This window comes from Leptonychotes weddellii, chromosome 9 (assembly GCF_054177405.1).
Source record: "Leptonychotes weddellii isolate Sample4059 chromosome 9, ASM5417740v2, whole genome shotgun sequence".
NCBI classification, from domain to species: domain Eukaryota; kingdom Metazoa; phylum Chordata; class Mammalia; order Carnivora; family Phocidae; genus Leptonychotes; species Leptonychotes weddellii.
The window spans coordinates 92,718,995-92,738,995 of NC_138377.1; the positions used below are offsets into that span (position 1 = coordinate 92,718,995).

The 20,001-nt window shown below is 37.0% G+C and overlaps 1 protein-coding gene and 1 non-coding gene across 14 annotated transcripts in view; one reads left to right on the top strand and one right to left on the bottom strand.

The window, feature by feature from the left end:
• The window catches only part of CSNK1G1 (casein kinase 1 gamma 1), a 269,186-nt gene that overhangs the window by 74,549 nt on the left and 174,636 nt on the right, over positions 1–20,001 (bottom strand). For 12 of the 13 annotated variants that reach the window (XR_014148131.1, XR_014148130.1, XR_014148132.1 and 9 more), the window contains one exon: positions 2,697–2,737. The exons of the other annotated variant lie outside the window; for it this stretch is intronic. Coding sequence is in view for 9 of the 12 variants with exons in the window: in XM_081829569.1 (XP_081685695.1) it covers positions 2,697–2,737 (41 nt within the window). In the remaining 3 variants the exon portion in view is untranslated. The remainder of the gene's footprint in view (positions 1–2,696; positions 2,738–20,001) is intronic. 13 annotated transcript variants of the gene reach the window in all.
• Positions 13,181–13,284, top strand: LOC115941455 (U6 spliceosomal RNA). Its single transcript, XR_004076214.1, has one exon. It is a non-coding gene; the product is annotated as a U6 spliceosomal RNA (small nuclear RNA).

Consider the following 20,001-nt stretch of genomic DNA (forward strand, 5'->3'; position numbering starts at 1 on the left):
TTTGATTATAAAATCAGCAATCATCAGAGTTGAACTTCAAGCCTCTCAAGATTCTTGTAGTCAAAAGAAAAAATACATAAGACTAATTATACTGTAAAGTCACTTCTTTATTAATTTATGTCTTTAAATAGAGAAGGATCACTCTTGAGAGTCTCCATTTGGCTTTAGATCTTCCACTGTAGCACCATTAAAGCAGCCAATTATGGAATTTGTCCTTCAGAAAAATCCCTAATAATTCACAAGGATCCAAACAGAAACAGGACAACAAATTAATATGGAACCAGAGATTTATCTTTCTGGAGGTTTTTTTTCTGGAGAAAGTCTTTGGATTCTGACAAACCACAAGGAGCAATGAATGAAAAAGCCACAGATCCTTCTTCAAACATAATACTCTAAAACTTCACAGTGGACACCTTGATACAAAATACTCAATCTGATGTTGGGTAACTAAGCTAGCAGATTAAGAAAAAAGCAAAAACTCTTGAGAGTTACAAGGCTGAAAGTGGGCACAGAGGTCACATATATTCAGACATGAGGAGATTTTTATCACAGATGAAAGGACTTACACCCTTTAGGCCAACCCCTTTAGCATATAGTTGAAGCCTGCTCAGACAATTAGAGCTTCAAGGCGCTCTTCTGGAAGCACTATAAATAAAGTACATTATAAACACTGAGTCTATGTCTTGTGGAAGACAGCAAGATTAGCAGCATGGAGAGATTTTTTTTTTTTTAACAATTGTTAGAAAACTTCTGTTAAAAAGAACCTGAGAAATCTTGGTGATGGGGTAAAGGAAGGGCTCATTAAACTATTTTATGTTGTATATGATTTTTTAAAAAGGTTCCTAGAAATCTAAGAAACAAAAGCCCACAATGAAGATCCAAACAAAGTAGAAGGAAAACAGTACCAGCAGGACTTCCTTATATTTCTGTGCCAGATGCTGATCACATTTCCACAGAGGGCTGGCTATTTGCCAGAATCAGTTATTCTGGAACACACATTTGTCTGAAATCCTAAACTGACAGCAGACGGCTACCTTGTAGGACTATAATGCTTAAGGCAAATTTTGCTGTTACAATGAAAAGAGCTCAATTACTGCCCTCCTAACTCCCATGGAGAACACAGCCCAACAGCAAGAGAGGAGGCCCACAGACAAGCCTTTATTTAAGATTTCTTTGAAAGACAAGCTCCTGAGATACTGGATGACATGAAGTCTATTTTTAGCTTTCACTCTTGGCCATACAAAGTAGAATAAAGTTTAATAAACTGTAAGTGAAATGCAGAGATCCATCATGTGAACAATATGTTATTAGCTTATCTAATGAGGTTAACTAGTATGAACTTGGAAGAAGAAATCTAGATAGGAAAGATTGTCCCTAACAAAAAGCCTCAAGAGAAGTCCTGATAAACAAAAGTACAGTAACAAAGATACAGTATTGAGACAGTATTTTAAAGTGTTTCAGGAGCTACTCCTTCCTGTTACTAGTCCAACTTACTGAAGCAGTAAAACAGAAAAAGTAAAAAAGCAGATGAACTAGGGAACACTTTTACAGAACCAAATTCCTATAAATAAAAAATACGGTTAATCCTTTGATATTCAATCTGAGAAAATGTTTGGCCTGCATTGTTACATGCATTACCTGTCTTCCTGCTCCCATTTCTCCAACAAGAGTTCCAAGTCAACAAACAAAACACTTGGTTCCCTAGCAGCTGCCTGCTCTAAGCCCTGCTTCCTATCCATGTCTTTGTAGAGAAACCAATCTGATAACTGTCTGATAGTTGTCTTCACAAGACAACTCTGACTTTTCTATAAACTGACAATTTCAAACCACACACAGAGCAGGTGTGGATGTGGTAAGTGCAATTCATTAAAAAAGAACAGCATTATCACAATTATCACAAAATACTTCCTTCAATCATTAACTCCTCTGTCTTCCAACTAATAAAACCCCAAACTGCCTGCAAATCCTGGGAGACTTACTAGGAAGACAAACATTTACACAGTATCATAGAAACTAGTCATATGACATATTTCATATGACTAGAAATGATTTTGTATTGACCTTAAATATAAGATACAAAATTTTCTTCTAAAATTACTCTTCCTCAAAAATAACATATTTTTTTTAACAGGATGCTATCTTTAATGACCATGTCAGTTATTCATAAGATTAGTATTGACAAAACCAAGCCAACTTCTTGTTTCAAATCTGACCACAAGAGTTTCACATTTGACAGCTCTTTAAGGCAATGATTTGATGATCAGATTTGGTTCTCTACTACTAAGTATATTAATAAATACCTTACATTTAAAAAATGGATTATAGTCAAGCAAAAGAAAATGATAAAATTTCCAATGGTTTTATCTTTTAAAATAGCACTGTGAAAGGTACAAACTTCACAGAAATTACAAGTCTTCTAGCAATTGTTTTTCTTCCAGTTATTTTTTAATAACTATTTTTTTATTGTTGCTGAAACTATAGTTAGCATCATCTAACTATATAGCATTACACAGTGTACAATGATTCATCACTGTAACACTACATATATGGTTGAAGGAAAGTGACTATGTGGGATCATATGCAAAGGGAAAAAAAAATTAGTATTTTTGTGAATGCTTACAACTATTTCTTGTAAAAAGATATGTGAGGGATGAGAGCACCAAAACATAATTACCACAAATATAAATTCTACTCACCAGTTTGATAGCTACATATTCATTGGTGTAGAGATTTTTACCTAGGGGAAAAGCAGAATGTATATGTTTTAGTGACATTTATTTTGGGAAATGCAAAGCAAAATCTTAGCTTACAGGGTCATGAGAAAGGTCACATTCCCAACGCTATTCACATATATGAAACATGATTTATAAGTGAAAAGCTAAACAGAGATAATGAGACCCAGTAAGACAAGAATAGAAACCACTTGAGAATTTGGAAATTTAAGTTAGACGTGAGAACTTAAAAAAAGAAAACAAATCTCTCTTCTCTCTCACACGCATTTTGTTATTTATTATTTCCCAACTATTAAACTATGAAGCAAACCAAGAAATGCCAGAATGTCAAAGACACAAATTTTAACTCTTGGCACAACAAACACAAACCCTCAATTTTTTAAACTCACTAACAAATGGGGATTATATATTATTTGTCACGGTATTTAGTGTCAACTTGGCAAAAAGGATAGTGTGAAATAAAACCAATTACTGCCCTATCGTCCTTTTGGAAGACTCATCTAAGTAGATGATTCTCAAAGCTGTTGTGATTCTTCAACAGAACTCTAGCTCTTTATGAGAAAACAGCTCTTCACCTGGACAACACTTAGACGTCTCAAAGTTCTTCCTGCAACATTAACGATTTTTTCCTCTCAACTTCTCTACCTGTATAAATGGAATCAATATTCTCCTAGACATCTAAAGTAAGTGCCTGGAGTGAGGACGAGGATGAAAGCAGCAATTAACCACTTGATAAGCCCACACCCCATGCTGGGTACCCTCACCTGCCCATCTCTACTGATTCTTGAAGGCTAATTCTAATTCCTCCTGAGTGTTTAGTTATGGCGTTGGACTTCACATTACTTCTTATATATCCGTCCTATCTTAATCAGCTAGATTATAAATATTTTTTTTAAAGACTTTATTTATTTATTTGACAGAGAGATAGTGAGAGCAGGAACACAAGCAAGGGGAGTGGGAGAGGGAGAAGCAGGCTTCCTGCCGAGCAGGGAGCCCGATGTGGGACTTGATCCCAGGACCCTGGGATTATGACCTGAGCCGAAGGCAGACGCTTAACGACTGAGCCACCCAGGTGCCCTAGATTATAAATATCTTGAGGGTAGGAATTTTACCTAACTGTTCTCTCAATGTCCTATGGTGCTTAAGACCAAGTTCTGCACATCTCAAAGACACCCCAAACCTGATTGATGAAAAGTAACTGGCACATATAGTATAATTACTTTTTTTTTTAAGACTTTTTTTTTTTAATTTGACAAAGAGAGACACAGCAAGAGCAGGAACACAAGCAGGGCGAGCGGGAGAGGGAGAAGCAGGCCTCCCGCTGAGCAAGGAGCCCGATGTGGGGCTCAATCCCAGGACCCTGAAATCATGACCTGAGCTGAAGGCAGACGCTTAACGACTGAGCCACCCAGGCTCCCGTATAATTATTTTTTAAATAATACATAGAGAGGCGCCTGGGTTAGTCGTTGGCCATTGGCCGTCTGCCTTTGGCTCGGGTCATGGTCCCAGGGTCCTGGGATCAAGCCCCATATTGGGCTCCCTGCTTGGTGGGAAGCCTGTTTCTCCTTCCCCCACTCCCCCTGCTTGTGTTCCCTCTCTCGCTGTGTCTCTCTGTCAAATAAATAAATAAAATCTTTAAAAATAATAATACATAGAAATAAATGTTGTATTTATACATACACACACATATATGTACATAGTTGAATATATACGCACGGAAAAGGACATAGAAAGATGTCTATTAAGGTATTAAAATGACTGTTTCTTAGTATTTTCTGATTTTTATATACTATAGTTTGTTTTATATTATAATGAACAACATGCTGCTTGCAATATAAGTTCCTATTTTAACCAGGATCTAGACAACAGATGGCCCTTTGCAAACCATACTATTATATTTTTAATACTGCTATCAGGTTGCCAAGCACCTTTATGTGTCAAAGAGTACACTAATTTAGGAACTTTTGTCTGCAAATAACATAATAAAGAGGACTCACAGATTGCCAGAGAAATACCTAAGAAACCATTTTAAGATGAACAACTTTTTTAAAGAAGAAAAGTAGAAAACAGATATTTTTTCTCTATATTTAACTGCATTAAGCTTCTAAAAGTTAATTTGTTTCTGATTAATCCTCTCACCAAAAACTGAGAGGTTTTTTAAAAATATATTTTAAAAAATATATTTGATGAGATTGTGTGAAAGATACTAATAACTTGGAGAGGATAGTTGAAGTAGAAACAGACAACAGAGGCAGATTAAAACTCCAATTTGGCAGGGCATCTCATATTTGTGTGGATTCCTTGCATGTATAAAATTAAATTTTATTTTCTCCAAAACCAGGGGCGGCACCTGGGTGGCTCAGTGTGTTAAGACTCTGCCTTCAGCTCAGGTCATGATCCCAGGGTCCTGGGATTGAGCCCACGTTGGGCTCTATGCTCAGTACGGAGTCTGCTTCTTCCTCTCCCTCTGCTCCTCCCCCTGCTCATGCTTGCGCACACTCGCTCTCAAATAAATAATCTTTAAAAAAAAAAAAACAAAAGGGCGCCTGGGTGGCTCAGTTGGTTAAGCGACTGCCTTCGGCTCAGGTCATGATCCTGGAGTCCCTGGATCGAGTCCCACATCGGGCTCCCTGCTCGGCAGGGAGTCTGCTTCTCCCTCTGACCCTCCCCCCTCTCATGTGCTTGCTCTCTCTCATTCTCTCTCTCTCAAATAAATAAAATCTTAAAAAAAACAAAACAAAACAAAAAAAAACCTCCAACTTGGCTACAGACTTATCCCATACCACATACAATACTGCGTAAGAGTTTTCAGGACAGCCCTTCCTGGCACAGTGTAAGCACTATTATTGTGACCCAAAATCAATTTTGGCACAAGGCTGACCCTAAGAACTTAGTATCACTTAGAGGAAAATGGTCAAGTTTAAAATTGTAAACATGTTTAGGAGTCTTTATGAATTGGACACAACCCGCCCACCCCCTGCCCAGCCAGTTTTTTTAACAGAAAGAATTCCTACGGGGGGTAGAGGCACCAAAATTCACCCCTTACTCATTTAAAGTATAACATGCCTTTACTGTCAAAGAATTAACTTAACCTTTGAAGTACATGCTTAACGTAACAGATCTTCAACAGATACAACATTTAAGTAAAATAAAGTGGTGGTGTAAGTGTAAGAGTAATAAACCTAGATTCTGATCTGTGTATTTATTAAGTATATATATTTAAAACATACCAATAACTGAGAAAGGCAGTTTAATGGACTGTGAAAAGAGAGAAGGCAATTCTCAGGGAAGAAATTCTTTTCTTTCTTTCTTCCCCCCATCTACTTCCTGGTTAGCGTCTTAAAAAATGAGTTGAATTTTAATAGATGAAGAAGGGGAAAAGGCATCCCAAGGCAAAGAAACTGAAAAAACAAAAAAATCGACAAAGTATATGGTATAGTCTAACAATGATAGGTGGTCTGGGAGTAGATGAACTGTAAGTCGCATCATGAGGATCAGGATGGAGCAGGAATAGGCAAAGAGTGGTTAGGGTAGCAAAAGAGACTAGAAAAGTAAGGCTAGGGCCACATAAGAAAAATCCTCAATGCCATCTTGAAGTTTAAAACAAAAAGTTTTTGTAGGGTAGTGACATGATCAGATCTGTGATTTTGAATAACCATTTGTGAGGAAGCATAAATGATGAACTAGAAAAATAAGAGACCAGGGGTGCCTGGGCAAAACAGCTGGTTAAGCCTCTGACTCTTGGTTTCAGTTCAGATGGTGATCTCAGGGTTGTGAGATCGAGCCCTGCAACGGGCTCTGTGCTTAGCGCGGAGTCTGCTCCTTCTGCCCCTCCCCTCCGTGCTCTCTCTCTCTCTAAAATAAATAAATCTTTTTTAAAAAGAAGGAAAGAAAAATAAGAGACCAAAGGTAGGGGAAAGCATTTGAACATTTAATGCCCAGCCTATGCAGTATCAGACATCTAACACTCAGTTCTCACCCTGCAGAGACTGTATTCTAGCTCCTCACACAGGGCCTTGCACAGGCTCAATTATTAATCACATAATGTGATGAGTTAAAAGAGAAATATGAACAGGTTAATACAGGAGCTTGGATGAGGGAGGGTAAAGCATTTGGCCACAAGTGGCATTTGAGGTGAGCCTTGAAGGGCAAAGAGAGGAGACAATAAAGGGTATTTCATCATATATAATAAAATACTAATTTGAATAGTGAAGTGAAAACATGATAGAAAATGTGCAGAATCTGATATACTGTGGGTAGATCAGTATGAATGGAACACAAAGTATATGGAGAGAAATGGTGAGAAGTAAAGCCAGAAAGATCCAATAGGGACAGGTGAATAACCCTGAACGCCAGCTTCTTACTCTAAGGTATTCACAACCACGCGTATGTGGAGATATGTCAGGGCATAAGCTACACAACTAAGACACACTTTTCCTAGATCTTCACTTTTCTTTGAAGATTTGGGGAAAATCTTTTTTATGGTTAAGCAAAAGTTATTACAGAAATTGCACAGATTTCATTTGAAGAAAAAAAAAATGCAAGAGTTTAAGGGAATCCCAGGCACTTATAGATGTGCTTCTTCCAGAGTCCGGAGGGGGAGAGGTTCTCACCAATCAGTGAGGAAGCTTTTTCACATTTTCCCTATGTTCAGCTGGGCAGCCCAGTTTTCACAATGTATTTCACTTTCTACAGTGTGAACCTTCCATCTCTTGTGAGCCAGGTGATGCCAGGGAGAGAGGTGATTTAGCCATCCAACTGCTTCATATATAGACTTGCCACTAAGTTCCTTACTTTCTGAGTTCCTAGTGTCTCCAATTCTTGAGCTTAACTGGTGTATTTTATATTACAAACTGGCCTAACCTTTCAATCATCAGCTTTCTCTGAACTAAGTCAGTTGCCACTGAACTATCGGCTTTCTAGCTTCCAAAATTTTATTAACATTTCTCACCTGTTTTCCTCTTCTCTCCCACTTTTTTTTTTTTGGTTCTTTGCAGTTTTATGACTTTAAAGGTCAAAAAGAATGTTCAACTCATCTTCTTATCCCTAAGCAACAAACATAGTATTTGATATTTAATAGGTAACAGATACTAGCTGCAGTGAACCAAATTAACATACAGAAAAGGTTCTTCTGAGAAAGTTCTAGGATAATAAAAAAAGAAGCCTAGTTTACAATCAGATATGGATAATCCTAAATGCAAATCAGGAGTTTTGACTTCCTTATTCAGCTTGCTGTGAAACCAACAAAGGTCTTGTGCTAAGAGAAAAAGCATAAGGGTGAAATACTAATTATTAATCTGGCCCCAAAGTAGAAAATAAAAGAGAGGAGAATACCTAGAAAGAAGATGAAGGGGAAGCTTTGATAGCAAAACATTTAAAAAATAACATCTACCACACACAGTGTGATTATGAGCATTACATGAGTTAGAATATGTGAAAGTACTTTGTAAACTGCAAGGTGCTAGATAAACCTAATTTTTATCTACCTCTTTTATTATTGCAGGATATGAACCAATATTTCCTGGCAAAAAACAACTTAAAAAATACGATTTATAATCAAGGTATTTCAAAGAAAAAAACCAGTAACCTTTGGATTATATGAAAAGATGAGGGATAAGAAGAGAAGGGTCAAAAATGATGTCTCCACTAGTGGACAACAGAAAGAGAACCAAGAGAGGAAGCACTCTTACACTCTACCATGATGATGCCTCCTTCCAAGTTCCCACTAAACCTAAAGTAAAAGACAATTACAAAATGTCTCTCAGCTTCAACTTTCATACCTACATAAAAAAATATAATCACAGAAACATAATGAATGAGACAGCCTATGTTAACAAGAAATGTGATGGCTGTTACATCACAAAATGCTGGCTTGTGTTTGCTTACTTTCTCTGGGGGCACCAAGAGAACTGAACACATGTCACCCTCTTACAAAGCAATTATCCTTATTCCTAAGAGGCAATGGAGGTGACTGGATAATTCTCTTGAGCTATGCATCACTCAAATGAATTCCTCTGCCAGAGGGCATCATTAAGACTGAACAGACCAACACAAAATGCAGCCATGTGGAAAGCTAGACAATCACGCAGCCACTATCCTCCTCAGTGATATACTTACTCAAAAATTTTGCTCTGGAAGAATTACAAAAATAGAGGGTTAAAATCCTTCCCGTTTAAAATGAATGACTACTTCAGCTGAAATGTATTTATTAAGTATATATATTTAAAACATACCAATAACTGAGAAAGGCAGGCAGTTTAATGGACAGCAAAATACCATTGATGAGATGGCATAATCCCAAGCACTCAAAGCTTTTAGTATCTGTTGCACAAAATCCACAATGCTTCCCACGCTCACTTCCTGGCTATGAGTTCTTTTACTGTTAATGGAAATGAAACTGCATTACATAGAAGTTTCTGGAGCTCTACATCTAAACTCAGCCCTTTTGAAGCAGCAGTCCTGGATGTGAGGCTGCCCATAAAACCCACTGCATGAAGACTTCCTATTGCAGTAAGTCACCTACAGAGACAACATTTACCGTAAGCTTCATCAGACACAGCATTATTTCAAAGAACCAGCAGGTCTCAGTTCTCAGAGTCACACTGATAAAGGAACCTACAGCCTCAGGTTCTCAGTTTAGTTAGATCTCCAGCTGTCACATTTTCTTGCCCTAAAGTGAAAGTAGTACATTTATAAATTACTACCTAGCACTTGTAAAAAAAAAAAAAAAAAAAAAAAAAAAAATCCAGCCAAATGAACTTGAGGTACTTTGTGTTAAAACAAGAAACCACTTTTATGTAACTCAGATTGGTTACCATGCCTATTTAGGGGAAAGAGGACAGACTGGCCTAATGCCTCCACCACCCAGAGAACATCTTTTTAAGCAGGCAGTATGATTAGGGGTAAGAAGATAACAAAATGGCACCATAACTTGAAAGAAAAAAGCCACAAGTCTTTTTCACTATTACTAACTTAATTCTACTAGTATATTAGTATAATGTGCAAAAATATTTCCCAAATGGTTAGCAGTTAACAGCAAGAAAAAGACTTCTTGGGGCTCCTGGGTGGTTCAGTCGTTAAGCGTCTGCCTTCGGCTCAGGTCATGGTCCCAGGGTTCTGGGATCGAGCCCCGCATCGGGCTCCCTGCTCGGCAGGAAGCCTGCTTCTCCCTCTCCCACTCCCTTTGCTTGTGTTCCCTCTCTCGCTGTGTCTCTGTCAAATAAATAAATAAAATCTTAAAAAAAAAAAAAAGAATACAATTTCTCCGTGTGCTAAATTTTTTGAAGGACTTACTTATCAATATCAGTAGTATATTATAAAAAAAACTTATTACATCTTGCTTAACACTTGTGACAACATAGAGCATGTTTACTATTAATATGCAAAACATGTCTATTTTATTTATTTTAAAGATGTCTATTTTAGACAATATTAAAATGTTTTCTCAACTGCAGGACATGATCCATTAGTGGAGTGTGAAATAAATACAGGAGGTCATGACCAACATGTTCTTTAAAGGAAAACAGTGTAAAATAAAAAAATACAGTACACCACACTTGGCAAGGGTATTATTTCATGAAATGTTTGCTGCAGATATACATACGTATTAAATTGTGTAGCACTGGATCACAATATAATTTATTTTTTTAGTGTGGGTCATAATCAAAAAAATAAAAGCCATCAATAAAAACCTTCCAGAGACACCTGGCTCACTCAAGTGGTGGAGCATGTGAGTCTTGATCTTGGGGTCATGAATTCAACCAAAACAACAAGATACCTTTAGAAATAAACCTAACCAAAGAGGTGAAAGACCTGTACTCTGAAAACTGTAAGACACAGATGAAAGAAACTGAAGATAACTCAAAGAAATGGAAAAAAGTTCCATGCTCACGGATTGGAAGAACAAATATTGTCAAAATGTCTGTACTACTCAAAGCAATCTACACCTTTAAGGAAATCCCTATCAAAATACCAACAGCATTTTTCACAGAGCTAGAACAAACAATCCTAAAATTTATATGGAACCACAAAAGATCACAAATAGCCAAATCAAAAAAAAAAAAAGAAAGAAAAGAAAAGCTGGAGGCATCACAATTCCAGACTTCAGATTATATTACAAAGCTGTAGTAATCAAAACAGTATGGTACCAAGGCAAAAATAGACACATAGATCAAAGAAACAGAATAGAGAACCCAGAAATGAAACCACAACTATATAGTCAATTAATCTTTGACAAAGCCAGGGAGAATATCCAATGGGAAAAACACAGTCTCTTCAACAAATGGTGTTGGGAAATTCAGACAGCAACATGCAAAAGAATGAAACTGGACCACTTTCTTACACCATACACAAAAATCAATTCAAAATGGATTAAAGACTTAATGTGAGACTTGAAACCATAAAAATCCTAGAGAACACAGGCAATAACCTCTTTGACATCAGCCATAGCAACTTCTTTCTAGATGTCTCTAGAGGCAAGAGAAACAAAAGCAAAAATAAACTATTAGGGCTTCATCAAAGTAAATCGCTTCTGCACAGTGAAGGAAACAACAACACTAAAAGGCAGCCTATGGAATGGGAGAAGAAGAAATAGCATATCTGATAAAGGGGTAGCATCCAAAATCTATATAAAGAACTTCTCAATCTCAACACCCAAAAAATGAATAATCCAATTAAAAAATGGGCAGAAGAAATGGACATTTCTCCAAAGAAGACATCCAGATGGCCAAACAATACATGAAAAAATGCTCCACATCACTCATAATCAGGGAAATACAAATCAAAACTATAATGAGATACAACCTCACACCTGTCAGAAAGGCTAAAATCAATTAACACAGGAAACAACAGGTGTTGTCAATGATGTGAAGGAGAACCCTTTTGCACCGTTGGTGGGAATGCAAACTGGTGCAGCCACCCTGGAAAAGAGAGTTTTCCCTGGAGTTTCCTCAAAAAGTTAAAAATAAAACTACGCTAGGATCCAGCACTCACACCACTAGCTACTTATCCAAAAATACTAATTCAAAGAGATACACGTGCCCTGATGTTTATACAGCATTATCAACAATAGTCAAATTATGTAAACAGCCCAAGTGTCCATTGATGAATAGATAAAGATGTGGTATAGGGGAACGTGGGTGGCTCAGTCAGTTAAGTGTCTGCCTTCAGCTTGGGTCGTGATCCCAGGGTCCTGGGATCGAGCTCTGCATCGGGGTCCCTGCTCAGCGGAGAGCCTGCTTCTCTCTCCCTCTGCTGCTCCCCCTGCTTGTTGAAAAAATTATACTTTCCCCCATCGAATGGTCTTGGCATACTGGCTGAAAAGCAATGGACCCCCAGATTCATATCTGATTCTCAATTCTGTTCCATTGACCTATTACGTCTATTCTAATGCCAGTACCACTGGCATTAGATCACTATTGCTTTGTATTAAGTTTTGAAATAAAAAAAATGTGAGTCATTTAACTTTGCTCTTGTTTTTCAATACCGCTTTGGCTCTTCTGCATACCTTGCAACTCCATATGAATTTCAGGATTAGCCTGTCAATTTCTACAAAAAAGCCGCTAGAATTCTGACTGGAATTGTGTTGAACTGGAGATCAATTTGGGGAGTACTACCATCTTAAGAATATTAAGTTTGATCCCTGAATATGAATGTCGTTCCATGTATTTTGGGCTTCTTTAATTTCTTTCAACATTTTATAGTTTTCAGAGTATAAATTCTATACTCATTTTGTTAAATTTATTCTTTTGATAGTACTGTAAATAGAACTGTTTTCTTAACTTCATTTTCAGATTAAACATAGATATTTTTAATAATAATTTGGACCTCTTCTCTCATGACCCATTCCTAGAAGCATATTATTTCTTTTAATTAGAGAAGTATTGGGGGTGCCTGGGTGGCTCAGTTGGTTAAGTGTCTGACTCTTGATTTCAGCTCAGGTCATGATCTCAGGGTCAAGAGATCCGGCCCCACATCAGGCACCACATTCAGTGCGGAGTCTGCTTGAGATTCTGCCTCTCCCTCGCCTTCTGACCTTCCCCCTGATCACACACACACTCTCTCTAATAAACAAATAAAATCTTTTATAAAAAAAGGTATTAGTATCAGGGCACCTGGGTGGCTCAGTTGTTAAGCGTCTGCCTTTGGCTCAGGTCATGACCACGGTCCTGGAATCGAGCCCCACATCGGGCTCCCTGCTCCACGGGAAGCCTGCTTCTCCCTCTCCCACTCCCACTGCTTGTGTTCCCTCTCTCTCTGTATCTCTCTCTGTTAAATAAATAAATAAAATCTTTAAAAAAAAAAGTGTTAGTATCCCTTAAACTCTAACTAGGGAACTCTTATATAAATGAATTTTCCAGATTAGTGACATTCCTTCAATAAAAGTTAAAAAGTAAAATCACTTAAAATGAAAATGTTTTTGAAGTTTCAGGCTTCATAAAGAGTATTTGGTGCTCATTTTGGCAGCACATATACCAGAATGGGAACAATACATAGATTAGCATAATTCCTGTGTAAGGACGACATACAAATCTGTGAAGTGCTCCATATTTTTACAAATTTCCAATTATAAAATAAGTAACAGGAATGTAATGTATAGCATGGTGACTACAGTAAATAATACTGTATTGCATATTTATAAGTTGTTCAGAAAGTAAATCTTAAAAGTTCTCATCATAGGAAAAAAAAATTTGTAACTATGTAGGATGAGAGATGTTAACTGGACTTACTGTGATGATCATTCTGCAGTATATACAAAAATATCAAATCATTATGTTGTACACCTGAAACTAATGTTATATGCCAATTATACCTCAATTAAAATAATTTTTTAAGATTTATCTTAGAGAGAGAAAGTACGTAAGTGGGGAGAGAGGCAGAGGGAGGAGAGAGATTCTCAAGCAGACTCCCCAGTGAGCACAGAGCCCAAAATGGGGCTCAATCTCACAACCCATGAAATTATGACCTGAGCCAAAACCAAGAGTCAGATGCTTAACCAACTGAGCCACCAAGGCGCCCCTAAAAAAATTTTTTAAAGACAGAATATCTGATTTTTTTTTTTTATGAATCTGGTCAAGATAAATAAGAGTTATATTACGTCACTAGAGTGACACCCTTAAAGGTTAATGAAGTACATAAGGTTATTCTGCCTAGACTGCTCTGTTTTGTATACTCTGTCCCCTCCCTTGCTATCAGTCAGCTAGTGATTACTTCCTAATATATGTACCTTCTCTTGTGTTCCTACTCTACAGGAGACTAAGAAAATAAGCTTGTTAGAAATGCATATAAAGGGGCGCCTGGGTGGCTCAGATGGTTAAGTGTCTGCTTTCGGCTCAGGTCATGATCCCGTGGTCCTGGGATCGAGTCCAGCGTCGGGCTCCCTGCTTAGCGGGGAGCCTGCTTCTCCCTCTGCCTCTGCCTCTCTCTCTCCCTATCTCTCATGAATAAATAAATGGAATCTTAAAAAAAAAAAAAAAGAAAAGAAATGCATATAAATATGAAGACAGAAGCTTTAAGGAAAAGACTGTAGTTCTAAAATACAGATACTTTAGGGTACATAGATCCTAAGATACCTATTTTGGCTGCTAAGACATTTTAAAATTTTTATTTTTCTTTTGGTTGCTAGTCTTCAGCTTTGTTCCAGAGAGCTAGAACTTGTTAAGAAAAATGATACCATATGCAGCTTTACTATAACATAGCTAAAAATTTCAGCCAATGTAATTTATAGTTCTAATTTACCTTAATACACTCTACATAAATTTTTGTGAAAAAAATAACTGAATATTCTGAAAATATAGATATTGTAGAATATCTGTAGAAAACTGTACTTCTATCATTGATGTATAAATTTCCTGCCCAATATATATAAAACAAAACTAATTTTATCCACTAAGCTATAGAGGATGTTATATTTCTGATAATAATCTATCTTTATGAAAATGTTTGTGCTATTTACTTACTATAATACTAAAATCTACAAGTAACCAGAAGCCCAATTATATGGTAACAGTTGTGGTAATTCAGTTGATGAAAAAGAATATAGCCATTAAACTTATAATCATGAAAATCACATTACCATTTTAGTAAATAAAAAGCAGAATCCCAAAGCATATCCAACTTTGCTTAACCAAAGTGCATATATACGTATATGTGACTATATACATATATGTACATACATATACACATGACAGAACAAAGACTTTGCTCTAATTTTCTGTGATGTTACAATTCTGTCCACCAAAACAAACAAAAACAATACAAAACTACCTTCATGAATTGGAATTTCTGGATGTTCAAATCCAAACCATCTAATTATTTAGATTTTTAAAAATTATTTAGATTAATGAATCTCTGAAATAGTTTATAAAATAAAGATAAATAGAAAAAGTAGCATTACAACCTCAAAAAGACATGTTAACTTTTAGTCTCATGGCAGAAACATTCTAAACTACCTAGAAGAGTCCTTTAATCATAGGAACACAGAATTACTTAAAATCACAAAGCATTTACTGTTGAAGCAAAACCATCCAAACTTGAGAAACTCCCACTATTATTCTTTACATACCAGTACCATTGGATAAAAAAAGACTGTTTTGTGTTTTTTAACAATATAAAAAAATTTGGGGTGCCTGGATGGCTCCGTTGGTTAAGTGTCCGATTTTTTATTTTGCTCAGGTCATGATCTCAGTGTCATGGATCAAGCCCTGCACTGGGCTCCGTGCTCAGCGCAGAATGTGCTTGTCCCTCTCCTTCCCCCCATTTGTGCTCTCTCTCTCTCTCAAATAAATAAATGAATAAAATCTTTTAAAAATATATAAAAAATTAAATATCTTTCAATTTTTTAAAAAATTATACTTTTTTGTGGGAAGGGGGAATGAGATCAGACATTTCTTATTAATTTATGCTCTCCAGCAAGGGGCAAAGATAACATGTAATGCCTTTCCAGGTTTTTTTGCTACCTACAGAATAAAGTGCAAACTCTCCATCATGGCCCACACCTAGTCAAGAATGGACTGCTGACATCTCTAGCCTCACCTCCCCTACTGTACCTTATTCAAATAAAAAGCTCAGGGCAGAATAAGGTACAATGTTTATAATGTCCTCCTCCACTTTGATTTTACTCTAAATTCCAAAATACCTGTTTTGCAAAATTAAGAATAAATAAAAATAATAATTAATTAATTAGCCAATGCTTTCCCTCTTCACCTCCCAGAAAAATCACTGAAGATTAAAGTTGGGAATGGTCCACTATAGAAACTAAATAATGCTACTTAAAGAAAAGATTTTTGGCTATCATTTTATATTTTATATTTCTTTTCCTAGTAATAGGTAATCGTACTAAACGCCAATGACTACCATCATTGGTGATTTTAACCACCATCAACAAAGAACATTTGTTAGTGGATTGTTGTCATCACTAATGCTATATAAAGTCCAGACCAACAAAAGCAAGAGTTACTTAAGTTTTAGACCTGTAAGGACCCTTGGCGTTGCCTAGTCCAACCTTCATCATTTTAAAGATGAGAGAGATTAGAGACTAAATGCCTTGGTCAAGGTAAAATAAACTAGCCTGCTTCTCCCTCTCCCACTCCCCCTGCTTGTGTTCCCTCTCTCGCTGTGTCTCTCTCTGTCAAATAAATAAAATCTTTAAAAAAAAAATTAATGAAAGATATGTGGATAACTAAGAAAATTCCTTAAAAATCAAGTATCAATAATTTTTTTTTAAAGATTTTATTTATTTATTTAACAGAGAGAGCGAGAGAGCACAAGCAGGGGGAGCAGCAGAAGGAGAGGGAGAAGCAGGCTCCCCACTGAGCAGGGAGCCCGATGCGGGGCTCAATCCCAGGACTCTGGGATCATGACCTGAGCCCAAGGCAGACGCTTAACCATCTGAGCCACCAGGCGCCCCAAGTATCAATAATTTTTAATTTTGAGGGAAGGGGTTTGGGGACGTACATGAAAGAAAACATAGTAATAGTGCTCTCGTAGCTCAGCTGTGAACAATATTTTCACAACCATAACACTATAAATGTAGAAAAATAGTTTAAACAAAAAGTATAACATAAGTATATTGGGAGAATGTGGGGAATGACTGGGATGGTGTATACCAGAAAAATAAAAAACTATCTTTAATAACACTTAGGAGAAAGGAGCTATCTAGAAGACATTAGGTTTTTTTTTTTTTTTTTTTTTTAAGATTTTATTTATTTGACAGAGAGAGAGACAGCCAGAGAGAGAACACAAGCAGGAGAGCTGGAGAGGGAGAAGCAGGCTTCCCGCAGAGCAGGGAGCCCGATGCGGGGCTTGATCCCAGGACCACGGGATCATGACCTGAGCCGAAGGCAAATGCTTAACCATCTAAGCCACCCAGGCGCCCCTAGAAGACATTGTTAAAAGAGTTGAAATGCTTGCCTGTAGAGATCAGGATTTTACAACCTATGCCCTATGATTGTTTTCATTAAAATTAGATTATAAAAGGGGCGCCCGGCTGGCTCAGTTGGTAGAGTGTGCAACTCTTGATCTCAGGGTTGTGAGTTTGAGCCCCACACTGGGTGTAGAGATTACTTAAAAAATTAAAAGTTTAAAAATTAGATCATAAAAAATATATATCTATAGCATTCTCTTGCCCTAGTAACCCCAACTCAGGAAAAAAGCGGATTAATCTAGTATGATCTGTTCTTTGAGAGTCCACTATGACTGGCAGTAAGCTCCACTTCCTTTGATAAAAGCTCTGCTTTTTTGGAAAAGTCTAAGTTCAGACAGTTTTCTCCTGGCATCACGTAAATATTGATTCTGAACTCTCCTCATAATCAAATCCAAAATCATCTTTGCTTCATAGTCCTGCTCACACAATTCCAGATTGTTGTGTTTTTTTTTTAACTTTATTTATTTATTTCACACACACAGATCACAAGCAGGGGGGTGCAGAGGGAGAGGGAGAAGCAGGCTCCCGGCCGAACAGGGAGCCTGATGCCGGGCTCAATCCCAGGACCCCGGGATCATGACCTGAGCCGAAGGCAGACGCTTAACCGACTGAGCCACCCAGGCACCCCTCCAGATTGGTTTTAGCAATCCTGGAAACTTCACCATTAAATTCTCCCGATAAACTAGCCAAGATGCATAATCCTGAAGAATCCTATCTGCGACACTTCTAAAATTGCTATATTAATGTGATGCATGCAGACTGTGTGTCAGTGAATGTAGCTGAAGTGCTTGACTCCTACCATTTTTTGATGGATTATGCTGACAAAAAAAAAAATTCTTCCTCAAGATCTGTTAAAGCTGCTTAACCTCAACAACCTCTGCTGAGTTAGAACTAACAGGGTGTAATTCCAAAAGAAATTTAAACTATGATACTACTAAGAATTTTATACTTACTTGTAGCTTTTTCAAGAAAATTAAAATGCCTTATTTCTGGAATCATAATTTTAAATTAAATCCCTCCACAACATACTATGGAAGCAAAACAAAGGATATAATCTGTTACACACCTGTGAAGTGGGGCCATTAAACATCCCTTACAGAAGGGGGAAAGTATTTTGTCAGATCTACAACTTATTTTGAATGGTGCAAGCACAGACACACATTCACACACACACACACACACACAAATGTACACACACATCTCCAAAGATATAAAATATATGGGACAAAATATTAACAACTGGTAAATCTAGGTAATAGTATATTATGGATAATCACCATCCTATTCTTTTTACTTTTTAGTAAAAATATGAAAGTCTTCATACAAGGATAGGAAAAACTAAAACAAAAGTTTAAACAATATTTGTATTATGTATATAAATGCTCACTATGTATCAACCATTGTATTATGTGATTATATACATGATCTGAATTATATCTCCACAACAAATCTGTAAAGTAGGTATTATTACTCTTACCTTAAAAAGAGGTGGGGGGGGGGCTTGGAATAACAATATGACTCCAGGACTCTTACTTTTAACCACTTGGGAAAGAGAGTGATGACATGACTTCTTGTTCTACTTGTTTTAGTATGTTCCATCCAAAGACCCTACAAGTTTGCAAATGTACAGGAGAACCTTAACAATGCTGTAAAAGCACAATACATCTGTTTCTGTTTCATTGGCTGGCATAGTTTTGGGGTGATACAGACTTAGTTCTGTATGTTCAAAATGATAAGATTTACTAAGAAACTATGAATAAAAAAGTAACATTTTGTTTTACAATGCCTTCACTTTCAACTAAAGAATAAACACTTTTAAATTTTATCTTAAGCCTATATTCTTTCAGATGAATGATTTTCAAAACTTTTTAACACAGCAGAGGGGTACCTCGGTGGCACAGTCGGTTAAATGTCCAACTCTTGGTTTTGGCTCAGGTCGTGATCTGGGCATCGTGGGATCGAGCCCCATGTGGCACTCTGCACTCAGTGCAGAGTCTGCTTCAGACTCTTTCTCCCTCTCCCTCTGGCCCTCCCCACTGATCACAAACACGCTCTCTCTCAAATAAATAAATACAATCTTAAAAAATTTTTAATTCAGCAGATTGCTATCTTTTGAACAAAATCTTATTGAAAACTCAGTATATAGGTGAGAGTCCTTTCTCTTCATTCTTCCTTTCCCATTCTCTCACAGTGGGAACTAAGGGCTCTAAAACCTTGTGGGACACAATATGAAACCAAGGGCTTTAGAAAATATGCATCTGTAAACCATTAATGATCACAACTGCCAAACATAGAACTGGCTGGTAAAAGCTGAAGTTACAAATTCTAATTTAAGTTCATTAGTGATAGATAAGTAATTCAGGTAAGGAAAGAACAATATGCAGAGATGTTGTCATGTACACCCTACTTTAGTCACAGAAATAAGTATCTTATTTTAGAAGCCAGGGAGGACAGTGTCAAAGGACAAGTTGCTACCCTTGGCCAATTTACGTTTGTCAAAAACATCCTTCTCTGCTAATGTACTTTGGCGTATTTCATCAGATACCAAAGATGAAAAATAGCAAAAAAAAAAATGAATTCTTTGTGCCTCCATTTTCTTACTTGCAAGTAAAAAGATTCTCTAACAATGTCCTATTTCACAAGAATAATATGAAAATTATTAAAATTCTATGCGAGATTGTCTAGTCTAAAGGGTCTCCCATTAACATAGGTACATACCTATTAGGAATGGGAAAGAAATATCATCTACTGGGGCGCCTGGGTGGCTCAGTTGGTTAAGCGACTGCCTTCGGCTCAGGTCATGATCCTGGAGTCCCGGGATCGAGTCCCGCATCGGGCTCCCTGCTC